At 37.7% G+C, this 13,644-nt stretch overlaps 1 protein-coding gene and 1 pseudogene across 2 annotated transcripts; one reads left to right on the top strand and one right to left on the bottom strand.

Annotated features, from left to right (window-relative positions):
* The first annotated feature begins 6,832 nt into the window (after positions 1 to 6,832).
* LOC106334482 lies at positions 6,833 to 8,197 on the top strand (annotated as a pseudogene).
* On the bottom strand, positions 7,538 to 10,202 carry LOC106334483 (transcription factor SPATULA-like). 2 transcript variants are annotated; one of them, XM_013772769.1, is made up of 7 exons: positions 9,692 to 10,202; positions 9,435 to 9,533; positions 9,282 to 9,347; positions 9,092 to 9,157; positions 8,736 to 8,990; positions 8,578 to 8,647; positions 7,538 to 8,476 (listed from the first exon to the last, which is right to left on the bottom strand). In XM_013772769.1, the coding sequence occupies exons 1-7, from the start codon at positions 10,136 to 10,138 to the stop codon at positions 8,421 to 8,423; spliced, it is 1,059 nt and encodes a 352-aa protein (XP_013628223.1). In that variant the 5' UTR covers positions 10,139 to 10,202; the 3' UTR covers positions 7,538 to 8,420. The 2 variants fall into 2 exon arrangements, with proteins under 2 accessions (XP_013628223.1, XP_013628222.1); XM_013772768.1 differs by having other exon boundaries at positions 7,539 to 8,496.
* Between the last annotated feature and the right edge of the window lie 3,442 nt (positions 10,203 to 13,644).

Genomic DNA, 13,644 nt, shown 5'->3' with positions numbered 1-13,644 from the left:
ATTGATCCCATAAAGATAAAGTGTAATCGTTGGTCTCTGTGGATTCGATCCTAAAGTGCTACATCGACATACCATTCGATTGTGGTAGTGTGCACATTAGATTAATTGGTGTGCGTATACACGTAATATCAATTTGGCGCCGTTGCCGGGGACCATCTTTTTACCTTTATTTTTTGGTTATTTATTTAGTCTAAGACCTCTAACTTGCTCTATCCTTTTTGTTGTAACTAATGTTCCAGGTGTATGACCAGTAGACATACTCGGAGAAACGCACAAGGAGAATTGGTTACACTTACCAACCAGGAGCTAGCAAGGTTAGAAAGAACAAATCGTCAACAGCCAAGGCAAACCGACACCACTATGGGTGATCACGCCAATCAGGATGATCTCGCTGCTGCAATGGCACACATGCAGCAGCAGATGCAACATTTGCAACAGTTGCAGCAGACCATTCAAGCGCAAGAACAAGCTGCTCAGAAACAGCAGGAACAGCAGGCGCAGACTGTTCCGATCGGGGAGAGAAACCTTCCGCGTAACATCCCTAATCCGCGCTCTGCCATTGTTCCTCCACCCTGCACCAGGCAGGACTTCGAGATCAAGCCTGCTTTGATCGGTCTAGTACAGAGAAAGGTGTTCACTGGCCTCTCTACAGAAATTCCAATGGAGCATATTGAGAGCTTCGAAAAAGTCTGCAGTTTCACTCGCGCGAATGGTGTTCCACCAGATTACATCACATGCATGTTATTCCCATTCTCTCTTGATGGAGAAGCTGCACGGTGGTTGAACTCTCTCCCTACCGGCTCTCTCACTTCATTGGAACAGGTCCGATCAGCGTTCTTCAGCCATTTCTACTCTAAGGCGAGAACAACTGCATTGAGGAACAAGATCACCTCCTTCAGACAGCTCACTGATGAGCGTTTCTGTGACGCATGGGAGCGCTTCGATGACTATCGCAGAGAATGTCCTCACCATGGATTTGATGATGACTACCTCTTGGATATTTTCTATGAGGGAGTTGACTGGGAATTTCAGAGTGCTATGAACTCTGCCAGCAATGGAGACTTTATGACTCAGACCACTGATGGAGCGTTTAAGCTGATTGAGAACATGGCTGCTAGCTTAGCTAATAAGAAAGAGGAGAGTGATTGCTCTAAGAAAGGGAACAGTTCTGAGAACCAGAAGATAGATGAGCTGACTTCCAAGGTTGATCAGCTACTGAAAAACAACCAAGGGCACACCTTCAACATGGAGCAAGCTACGGCCGGGCAGATTCAGAACCAGAACCAGCGACAGTCGCAGAGCAATCGGCAAGCTGTTCCAGCTACCGGGAACAGTCAACCAGATGAGCTGAAGGGTCTGGGGTATGATGATGCAACAACTGTTGCAGGGTTAGCAAGTTCAGGCCAAGGCGTTGAATCAGGTGACCACGGTAATCGACACCAGGATGGGTAACATGTTCACTGAGCTGAATGCCAAGTATGATACTCTTACGATCCACATAAGAAAGATCGATGTTCAGCTTGCTCAGACAGTTGAGAGTGTCAAGATGCAACAAGGGACGCTCCCTGGAAAAATTGATAAAAATCCTAGGACTGAGCACTGTAATGCAATAGAGCAGCCGTTCGCTGAGACTGTTTTAGGGGCAGAAGAGAACACAGAGCAGTCTGGTAGCTCTGGAGAGACTGGTCCTAGAGAACCTGCTGAGACTTTACCAGTGCGAGTCTATGTTCCTATGGTTCCCTATCCAATTCCATCTAAACATCTGATGGATCCTATTAGTACAGAGCAGCTGGCTGGGTTTAGGAAGATGGTAAGAAGGTTTCCTCAAAAGATCTCATTTGAACATGCTTGGGAGATTCGGCCATTGCATATGTTCTTCAAAAATTGCAGAGAATCTCAGGAGGAAATCAAGGCACTATTTACTGAAGCAATGACACCATCGCTGAAGGTACTTCTTAAGGTTGATGACCCTAGAAAGTTTATTTTTCGTTGTTCCATTGCTGGAGTGGAATTCAAGGAAGCTCTTTGTGATTCTGGGTCTAGTGTGAACCTTGTCTCAAAAGCGATTGTAGACTAACTGGGCATTGTTGATGTTGAGTCTTCTCGGGTGAAGCTGGCCTTTGCGAACTCTTCCATGGCAGTCCCTTATGGAACCATTCACAATCTTCCTGTACAGGTTGGGGACTGTGTGCTCCATACCGAATTTCAAGTTGTTGAGATGAGGAACGATCATGAGATGCCTTTGATCTTTGGAAGATCATTTATGGCTACAGCGGGAGCAATCGTCGACATGCCTAATAAGAGAGTTTCCTTCTCCAACATCAACAAGAAGGTTTTCTACAAGGCTGTCCCAACCAGATCACAAATCCGATACGCCTCTTGCATCTCAGTGGTTAGTGGAGAACAGCTGGAAATTGTTCCTAAGAAAGAGCTTTGTAAAAAGGGTGAGATCAAAGAAGTCTTGGATGGAGATCCTCACACTGATACCAAGAAACTCAGTGGGAATGTAAAGCTGAATGAAAAAGTCCAGAAGAAAAGGGTCAAGGCTGATCCTATGATGACTTTGATACCTCGCTTGTGTGATGAAAAATCCATTGAGTATGAGGTAAAGTGCAAGGGTACCCTAAACCTTTCTCTACATTCAGAGTAATTCTCACACATGAACTAAAGGGAGAAGCTGCTGTGAAAGGGTTGTTGAGCAGAGTTTTGAATCTGAACATGTCTGATTGTGCAGCTTGTTTTGGAACAAGCCCTCATGCTCAATCCGACTGATCCCAGTCACCAAGTCAAGCTAGTGACTTAAACCAAACGCTTGGTGGGAGGCAACCCACTGGTAAGTGTAAATATAACTTGGTTTTGTTTTTGTTTACTTATTTTTCGTTTTAGTTTATTGAGTTCCAGGTCTAAAAGCAGAAAAATCAGAGATACTTAAAAATTTTGGGTTGCTGAAGGAGCGACTGCTCCAGGCGGAGATCTTGCAATGGAACACCCAGAATTTTCGTGGAGCGCCCGCTCCACTCACGTAAGTATCTCACAAAAAAAATGTTTATTCTTGTTTTCACCTTCTCTCTGATTTATTTTCACACCAGGGACGTTGTGAAGTAAGTATGGGGGAGGGTTTTCGTCGTTTACTAACTCGTTTTTTTCTTTTATTTTTCTTTTGAGTCAGTTTTTATGATCGAGTCAGTCAAAATTTTGTGGGAATTAGGACCTTATTCCGTGTTGATCACTAACCACCTCGTGTTTTAGTTATCTTAGTCAGTGACTTTAGTAGTGGCGAAAGACACACATATGGACCTGGAACACCCTGACATATCTCAACACTCAGGACTTCTTATCCTTTTTATCCATCTTGCTGATCCTGAGTGGCTAGCTCATCTTTAGCTAGTTCCCACCCTGCACCTTAGCCTTTATTCCATCTTCATGCATTTGTTTTTCAGTGTTATATGTGCAGATATGTGCAAAAAGGTCAGAGAGGAAAGGATCAATGCAGCCTCCTACTCGTTACTGCTGCAGAAATTCTGTCAGAAAGGAGAACAAGCAGATTAAGGGAGCAACCGCTCCATAACCAATGAATTGCGCAAGAGCAGGGATGGAGACCCAGAATGGTTGCGAAATCAGAACCGCCAGTGGCACTCAGAACCATCATGTATGACCTCCTTCTTCGTCACATCACCATATCAGTCTTCAAAAAAAACAAAAAAAAGGTGATGGAGAAGGGGAAGAAATCAAAGAAACATGAGCCACTGAGAAGATCGAGCAAAGGAGTGGGTACCAAAAGGAAAGTGGAACGCAGAACAATCAGTTGTCTGTTCTGTCATCAGAACAGTCGCACCAGATAGAGCAAAAACGAGTAGAGGCTGTGGACATCAATTGATCTATCCACTCTTGCCATTTTGTGCGATATTCTGCATCCTCTTCAATGAAATGATAGCCCCTAAACACTTTTAACTCCACAATTAAATAGTCTGTTTCACACCTAGACCGTCTACCCTGAATGATGCATGTAATGAGAAGCTCACGGTACTCTTAAATGAACGTAGGGAGTTTTGTCTCGATAGTATTGCTTTTTCAGGTTTGAGATGAAGAGTATGGAGCTGATTTTTGAACAGCCGTCAGTGGGGATCCGGTAAGGGTGTATTGTCCTAGTTTTATTGCTTGTATGGTTCAGAGATTCGTGGTTAAAGTATGGTTGTTGAGAATAGGAGAGTTCTCACACATTCAAATCTTTCTCTCTGTTCTTGATACTTGACATTGTTTGAGGAAAAACAAGGATCTAAGTCTGGAGGAATTGATATATGGTGTTTTTGGCACCTTATATATATGTTTTCCAATTGGTTTTCAAGTCATTATCGAGTCTTCCAAGTCCTTTTCGAGTCATTACAGGTCTGGAGTTGCATTGGATTGGAGATAGACCAGCTGGAACAAAAAGGACAAAACACAATGCAATCTGTAGATTCTCACGCGGAACAGTCTGAGTGACTGTTCCCGATAGCGGAGTAACCCGAGTGACTGTTCTAGATAGAGCGGAGCAACCCGAGTGTCTGTTCTAGCGGCATAGGTTTTTAAGGAAACTACAAGTCATTACGGGATTTGCCCTAATTATCCCATCTTTTTCTCCCAGCCGCATGTGGCTTCCATAAAACTTCTTTTTCTGTTTTTCTATATTTTACTACGCTATTTTGGAGAAGAAACCAGACCTTAGAGTTGGAGACTTGAGATTTTGCTACTTTGTAAAGGGAGAAGGCCATCTCTCTCGATTTAGAGAAGCACCCCCTGAACCCTATTACTTTATTTCGGTCATATTTCATGTTGTTTTATATCTCTGTCTTTGTGTTTTCTTGCTTCATGGCTGAGTAGTCAGCTTGCTTAGTCTAGGGTGTTAGGGTGTTAGATCCGTGAGCTTGACATAAATAAGTTATAAATCGATTGTCTTCATTCACTGTTGTTCTTAAGGCTTGCATCAAGCTAACCACTTAGTGCCTGATTCTAGGCTTAATCTATTCATCAAAAGGGTTATAGGTTGCTAGACATAACTTGGATGAGCATCATATCCCTAACCAGCGAAAGTAGATGTTAGGGTGTTTTGTGAACAGATCGGACTTGATCTTAATGTTTGTCATCGCATCTCAGTCCAAACGACAGTTTAGGTACTGAGATCGATTGACAAAAGGTGAAGCACCACGACAGTGGATTCGATCCTAAAGTACTACATCGACATACCATTCGATTGTGGTAGTGTGCACATTAGGTTAATTGGTGTAACACCCGACCGAACCACCCTAGGCTGGCATTTTAATAATCTGAAATCTTTAATTAATCTTATTACTTGCTTGTTACGAAACCTTAATCTCAAAACCCCATCATTGTTTTAGCTAAGTATTGATCCCATAAAGATAAAGTGTAATCGTTGGTCTCTGTGGATTCGATCCTAAAGTGCTACATCGACATATCATTCGATTGTGTTAGTGTGCACATTAGGTTAATTGGTGTGCGTATACACATAATATCACAAATAATGATATGTGTTTCTCTTTAATCAGGATGGTGACGATGATGACGAAGACGACTTGCCTGGGAACCCCTCAGGCCTTCCTAATGTTGGCATCGAAGGTAACGAACGTGTGGAAACCTCTTCTCCAGGAACATTCTCCAGTGGTCCTGCCACCAAGAAGCCTCTCCTTTCAAAAAGTGGTCAAGAAGGCACGAAAAGCTTAAGTGAACAAGATGGAGTTTCTAGAGTCAGTTTTCCTCTTTCAATAATGCTAGGCATCAATGTTGGTTTTTTTTTAAATTTGAATTCTCGAGTCAGATTTCCTCTTTGGATAATGCTTAGGCATCAAAGTTTTTTTTTTTTTAATTTTCTCCTCGTGTGGAGCTTGCTATTCTTTTTCTTAGCTATCGTGAAAATGGTCTCAAGTTTAAAGCGTAACTCTGAGTTTAAAACCAAAGAATACAAATATATATATATATATATATAAAACTTTGCGTCCGGTTGTAGATACATTTCATAATAAGCCAACGACGAGCAATAAAGCATAACTAAATAACCAATGCCTCAAGATTGAAAATAAACTTATTCTTGTACAATTTATAAAGCCCTTCAAATACATATGTTGAGTTTAAGAACCCACCACAATACCCAAGAAATTACTACACAATCAGAAGACACATATCCACTCAACTTAGACGACATACTTATTAAAACTTCCTAGGATCTAACCATTTTGATTACAACTTCCTCTAAGCACTCACTGTAAACATGTCTTCACAGCTAAAAGAACATGCTCATCAACAAGACATTGAAATAATTTTAAAATTGCCTAATAACTTATATTTTATAACATATAAATATAAATACAAAATATATGCTGCACAAAACAAAAATACAAACATGTAATCAAGTTTATAGTAAACCCCGGAGGTGGCAAATTATAAGAATAATACAAATATTATAAAATATAAAATAATTACATAATAAAAATGAAATTTCTTTATTAGCTAGATAAACATATGATTTTTTGATAAAAAGTAACAAAACTGAATAATAAATATATTTTAAAATAGTTTTCACAAATTGAGAAAACACAAAATATTATTTTTTTCTTACATCCCATCTGTAGATCCTAGTGTTAAATATATATACATTTTCCACGAAACCTTCAATACATTTCCGCGAAATGACTAAAACATTTAAGAAACGGACAGAAGGATATAGGTAGGCCCAAATGACATTGGCTGGCCACAAAAATTGACACCTTTGTTTCCACGAAACTCCTTTTCTTGCTTATTCTCAGTCAACTTTCTGTGTTAGTTATACACATAGCTTCTTTGTAAATTCTTCGTCCTTATCAGAAAAACTCGGTGATCTCCCATCAAAAAAAACAAACCAATGGCTTCTTCTTCGACTCTTTTGGCTCACAGTTGCATACATCATGTCTTCCCAAGCTTCCACGGGGAAGATGTCCGCAAAAACTTTCTTAGCCACATTGTCAAAGAGTTCAAGAGCTAAGGAATCGACCTATTCATTGACAATAACATAGAGAGAAGTAAGTCTATAGGTCCTGAGCTCATAGAAGCTATTAGAGGATCTAGGATTGCGATTGTTTTTCTCTTTAAGAACTACGCTTCTTCGACATGGTGCTTAAACGAGCTAGTGGAGAGAAGAGTTTGGTCAAACAGTGATATCACTTTTCTATGAAGTGGATCCAACTCATGTAAAGAAGCAGATTGGTGATTTTGGGAAAGTCTTCGAAAAAACTTGTAAAGGAAAAACAGAGGAGGAGATGCGAACATGGAAACATGCTTTGACGGAAGTGGCTCAAGTCGCAGGTTTCCATTCATCAAACTGGTTCGTTCTCTTGATTCTCACTTGCTATTAATCTTCCTATGAGTATTTAGCTTTTAAACAACAACAATCATGGACCGGATAACTATTGCTATCTTTCTTTGATGTATGAAATATCTAAATAGTACGTGCAATTTTTTCGTGACTATATAACGGAGTTATTGGTCATCCCCTTGTTCAGGAAGACTGAAGCAAAGATGATTGAATATATTGCCACTGATGTTTCCAACAAGTTGAACCTTTCAGCACCATGCAGTGACTTCCAAAGCTTAGTTGGGATGGAATCTCAGATGTCAGAAATGGAACCATTGTTACAGTTATATTCGGATGAGGTGAGAAAAATAGGGATTTTGGGTCCACCTGGGATTGGTAAGACCACCATTGCTAGATCTCTATTCAACCGACACTCCCAGGATTTCCAACTGAGTGTCTTTATAGATAATATCAAAAGAAACTATGCCACGCCAGTTTGTTCAGATGACTATAGTGTGAAATTGTATTTACAGAAGCAGTTTATATATGGCTCAACTAACCAATGAGAAGGATATCAAGATTCCACATTTGGGAGTTTCCAAAGACAGGTTGAAAGACATGAAAGTTCTTGCCATCCTTGATGATGTGGATCGGTCAGTACAACTGGAAGCAATGGCGAACAAAACTTGTTGGTTTGGTCCGGGGAGTCGAATTACCATCACAACCCAAGATGAAAAGGTTTTAAAATCAAGTGGGATCAACCATATATACAAGGTGCATTTACCACCAGATGATGAAGCTTTTCAAATTCAAGTAGAATATGATGTTTATCTATAATTTACATATGGGTCTCTCACTACAATGCGATATTGCGAATATGATATTGAACATTTACATTTACATATAAACCTAGCAATTACTTGGTAATAATACTTCTGTTTTTTCGATCAAATAGCTAATTAGATTCAAAGACTAGTCTCCAGAGTTTGTAGTAACAACTATTTATAAGGAAATAGAAACCTAAATGTGTGTTCATTGTCAAGCAGCTTTGTTGCTTGCCTCCTACGAAACATAGAACCCAGAGTTTAGATGCTTCTGTTCAAGTAAGCCGATCTTTTATGTCAGGTTGTTGCCCATTAAACACAGCTTGTCTCCCTGAAAAATCCCCAAACATTCTAACAATTGAACATTGACATCAGTACGGCAATACCTTAAAACTTTTTGAAGGGATTCAAAATCAGAGGGAGAAGTTTTACCGGTTAAGTTTGTGTTGGAATGACCAATATTCAACCTTGGATGAGTTAACCCTCCTTCACCACTCATCTCCTTTAATAGACAAAACATTCTACAGTGTAGTAAGCAAACTAGCTTTTGCAAAGATTCTAAAGTGAAACTGAGTTACTGAACTACGCACCGCAGGTGAAGTAAGGAGAGGGAAAGGTCCAAAGTGACTGCGAATGGAAGGTTCCAACGCGTATGAAGAAGCCCCGGTGTTGACCATTGCAGGAGCATTAGAAGTGGAAGCAAAATGATTGGTGTGATTAAACAGAGAATCATTGGTTGCTTCTGGAGGAACACCAGGTCGGAGCTGAGAGAGTTGCAACGGGTGTAATGTAGTTCCAGGTAAGCACAGAGGATGTAAGTTTACCCCATTCCTCATTGTCAACATCTACAAAGATCAGAAACAAAAACGAATATTATTATTTCATCGTCTGAAAGAGAATAGGCTAAAACTTCTTAAGAACAGCCAAACTTAGTGAATAGTGTGACCTGAACTTGGAGCTGAAGCTGTTTCAGATACTCTATGGCTTCATCAAGCATTGAAGCCTTATCCGTCTTCCCACAATGTCATTTTACATTTTTTTTTTTTTAATGTCATTTTACATTGAATAATATATTTCAGAGATAATAAGAAACAAAAGAGAGAGAAATGATTCATGTGAATGAATATGTATTTTACCTTATTTGAATTAGGGATGAGACTTTGTAAAGCTTTCATCTTTTCGTTGATCCTACTTCTTCTTCTCTGTCAGAACATAATCACATAAGTCTCAAGTAGGCGTATTGTATATATGAAACAAAACAAAACAAAAAAAGACAAGAAAAACAAAACCTTCTCAGATAAATTATGAACTTCAGCAGCTCTGCATCTCTTTGATGAGGTACGAGACTTGCAGAGAAGTTCATCATCAACCACTGCTTCTACTCCTTCCTGTTTTTTCATTCAATAAAACTTCATTACTATACATTTAAGGTGGGGAACGTACAGATCAGTTAGAGAGAATCACTGTTGACCATTTTGTCGGAAAACAGACAAAGATGGAATCTTTTAGAAAATGCACAGAGAGAGAAAGAGAAGTTTCAAAGCACCTCGCTTTCGCAATCATACTCGTCGGTCTCATTCCCGCTAGCTCCAAACGAAGAAGACGAAACACGAGTCCCTGAGCTGTTTCCTTGAGCAACGTTATTGCCACCACCACCGGAGAAACCATAACACGCGGCGGCGGAGCTTGATCCAACGCCGGAGCCTATCAAAACCTCAGAGTAATCAGCTGCGCGCTTCGACGTTTGAGGAGAAACGAAACATCTCGGGTTGTCTGCATGCGGGTCTGCGTTAACTCCTATCTCCGCGGTAGAAGCCGTCGCCTGAGAATAGTGAGAGGGTAAAGGAGAAGAAGAACGGTTGATAATATGCCGGAGAAACAGAGAAATCTCGTCGGAAGAAGAGGGTGGATGATGATTGCTATTATTATTACTACGAGTATCGTAAATCGATGTAGTTGAAGAAGAAGATGGAATCAATTTCTTATCAGCCATTACTCTCTTCTTCGCTTCTCTCTCTCTCTTCTCTCTTTTATGGCAAGTATATAAGAAAAAAAAAACAGAGTTTTTCTATTTTATGGGCAGTGGAGAGGGAATGAAGAGAGAGTTATTGGATTCACAAAAAAAAAAAAGCAGAGAGAGTTATTGTCACGCGCCAGGTTGGACACAGAAGTTAAAATGATTGGACTGTTATAGCGCTAAAAGTGACTGTAGCTGTTACTCTAGCAAAAGCAATGAGCTTGTGTCAGCGCACGGTAAGGGCAACATTATCGGTCAAAACGTTTTTTTGTCCTTAAATTTTTTTTTTTTTTTTCAGGTTTTTACAAAAAAAAAAAAAAAAAAAAAATTAAACCAATCGGAAACCGCCACGTGTCGTAGGGCCCGCAAACAGTGCTAAGGATGCAGTAATTGAGAAAATGTGGTGGGGTCACGCGTAAGGACCCTACCTCCACCACCGATAATGTTGCCCTAATATAAAAAAAGTTTCCTCGTCCCGCGTGAGAGTTAAGACACACTACTCCTAAACTAGTACTCCCTCCGTTTTTTAATATAAGTAGTTTTAGAAAAAAATTTATGTTCTAAATTATATGACATTTTCGATTTTCTATGTAAAATTTATTAACAGTTAATGTTATATAACCAATGATAATATATTTTGTACTCCTTCTGTTTTTTAATATAAGTCGTTTTAGAGAAATTTTTATGTTCCAAATTATATGACCTTTTTAGTTTTCAATATAAAATTTATTAACAGTTAATGTTATATGATCAATGATAATATACCTTATATTTTATTATTAGTTGATTTGTAGTTAGGTAAATAATTAAAGATATTTTTGTTTAAAAAATATAAAAGTTTAATGATTTATTAATCTACGTGCACAATTCTAAAACGACTTATATTAAAAAAAATAGAGGGGGTATTTTATTATTGGTTAATTTGTGGTTAGGTAAATAATTAATGATGTTTTTGATTAGCAAATGTAAGAAATTAATGATTTTTTTTAATTTGTGTATTTGTGTGCATAATTCTAAAACGACATATATTAAAAAAATAGAGGGAGTACTAGCCGTTAATTTATTTTTTAGTTTATATTTTACTTGTTTTCCTTTCATTTATGTTTTTTTTTCTCGGTAACAAATGATACAACCTTTTATATGGTTTCTCATAGTCCATTATTTAAAATAGAAATCTGTTAACATGCATATGTATATTCTTCTTGATATGGATGAAACACAATAGAAATGAATATTTATTTAGTTTAGGAAAGAAAAAAAAACGAGCCCAATTATTTTTGTTGGAGAGATTTTGAACAATGCCATTAGTTTATAGAAAACGAAGTTATGCGTCTTCGGTTGTTTGACAAAAACATTATCTACTTTTAGTAATTTGAACGGCAATTCCAATTCTTACTTGCTAGGAATTCAAAAAGAATTAGCATTGAAAACATGTGTGTTTATTGTATAATATGAAATATTATTTATTTTCAAAAATTATAACTCTTGCCGTGATTAAATCATTAAACATTAGAGCATGATTAATGGGGTGCTTAGAGAGGAATGCTTAGCCAAAAATTAATATAATAGTGGGTGAGATCCACACAAAAACTAAGCACATGTGCTTATTTTCCTTAATTAAGCACCGGTGCTAGCACTGTTTCGCAGACCCCACTGATACGTGGCGGTCCGCGATTGATTCGTTTTTAATTTTTTTTTTTTTTTTATAAATCAGAGAAAAAAACCACACAAAAAAAAAAAAAATTAATCACCCTGTTTGGGGTGCTAGGGTTAATGGTGCTCTAAGTTGCTTGATGCTTGTATTGTTGGTATTCTATTTTATCGACTTTGAGCCCATGCCACTGACATATGCGTTAAATTAACGTGAGACTTTAAAATCAGTTCTTGTATTGCAGGCAGGAACCAGTAATATTGAATTTATGGTGTCTTTTCTTTTCAACTATACATTTCGTAGTCTCGTATACGTCTTTATAATTTGAGCTTAACAGCTGCTAAATCAAGTACCATCCGTTTCATTTCAATTGTTGTTCTAGATTTATACACATATATTAATAAATATATGATTTTGTATATTTTCAAAATAAAAACACACCTATACATCTAACCATATTTTAACCAAAAGAAAAATAAAGTGGAAAATTTTATTAATAAATTTTGTATTGAAACTATTAAACGACACTTATTTTGAAACGAATTTTTTTTCCTACAACGACAATTAAATCGAAATAGAGGGAGTATAAACATCCAAGTGTATATGTTTGTTAATATGTAAATATTAGTAAGAAAAACAATCCTTTAATTTGTTCGTATTACTCATCCAATAGCAGCTTATAACAGTTTTATTCAAGTTATCTAGTAACTTGTGCAACAAATAAAAAATTCACCATATGATACTCTATATAGTTTTTTTGCGCTGAAAACATCACTCGTACTTGTTCCATTGATGAATGCGCTCTAACTGCATCATTTGTTTCACTGCAACATTCAACCCAAGTACATTTATCCTCGTATTTTCAATTTCTGGACCAAAGAAAAAGCAAATGGGAGACAATTACTGAAAGCCTGCAGCAATTTTTCATCGTCCGCTTTTCAATTATTATTTTTTTTTTTGAAAAAAAAAAAACCTTTTCAATTATTTTATCAGGGTCCTTTTGTTATTCTGTTTTTTTTTTTAATATAGAAGTAATCAAGTGACATGGTAGAGTTTGATTAAGTGATTATAATTTTATATGTAATTGAAAATTGGAAACATACACAGCAAATGCAACATAAAGATAATTAATGGTGGTTTGGCTTTTAACGGATACTATAGAAATGGAAATTTAAACTATTTTGTTTATGTTAAAACTTAAAACCTGGAACAATTAATCACATCTGTTTTTCAACTTCAATAAACAAATTAACGGGACAAAGCCTCCGCAAACAAGAAATGTTACAAAAAGTTGAAATCACTTTCAGGTAACTTTAATGAGAATACTGGTTTAGTTTATTTATTTATTTATTTTTTTAACAGGAGGTTCAAAGGCGATGCGTAATCCGCACGTGGTTTCCGATTGCCAACCATCTAATCCCCCTGGCCCGGAACCAACCGGCACTAATACCCATTACCCAAGGACCCGGCACCAACACCGCGTTAACTTTAAACTTGGGGAGGGCGTAAAGCGTTCCGTGGCCACAGGGGGTATCGAACTCGGGTCCGTATCGGCTGTCTGGTTTAGTTTATTATTGATGTTTTTCCGTTTTACTATACTCCCTCTGTTTTTATTTGTAGGTAGTTTTAGCAAAATAGATTTGTTTCACAATATAAGATGTTACAGAATCCAAAGCAATAAAATAATATAATTAAAAAACATTTAACTAAATAGTTGTTACTTTTTCCAAAAAGTTGAACACAACTTACAAAGTAAATTTAATAGGTAGTCAACTACTAATATTTACTAGTTACCAAAAACTGTGTCTTCTAAATTCACTATAAATCTAAC

This window comes from Brassica oleracea, chromosome C3 (assembly GCF_000695525.1).
Source record: "Brassica oleracea var. oleracea cultivar TO1000 chromosome C3, BOL, whole genome shotgun sequence".
NCBI lineage: Eukaryota > Viridiplantae > Streptophyta > Magnoliopsida > Brassicales > Brassicaceae > Brassica > Brassica oleracea.
The sequence above is the reverse complement of the archived record's forward strand: the minus strand, read 5'-3'. Positions and strand labels throughout refer to the sequence as shown.

What these genes read in the sequence shown, in the direction of transcription:
- LOC106334483 (XM_013772768.1), bottom strand. Translation starts at nt 10,138, where the DNA reads ATGGCTGATAAGAAATTGATTCCATCTTCTTCTTCAACTACATCGATT. An exon ending in TTCATAATTTATCTGAGAAG is followed by an intron (nt 9,348 to 9,434) that starts GTTTTGTTTTTC and finishes ATGTTCTGACAG; the next exon opens with AGAAGAAGAAGTAGGATCAA. An exon ending in TCATCCCTAATTCAAATAAG is followed by an intron (nt 9,158 to 9,281) that starts GTAAAATACATA and finishes CATTGTGGGAAG; the next exon opens with ACGGATAAGGCTTCAATGCT.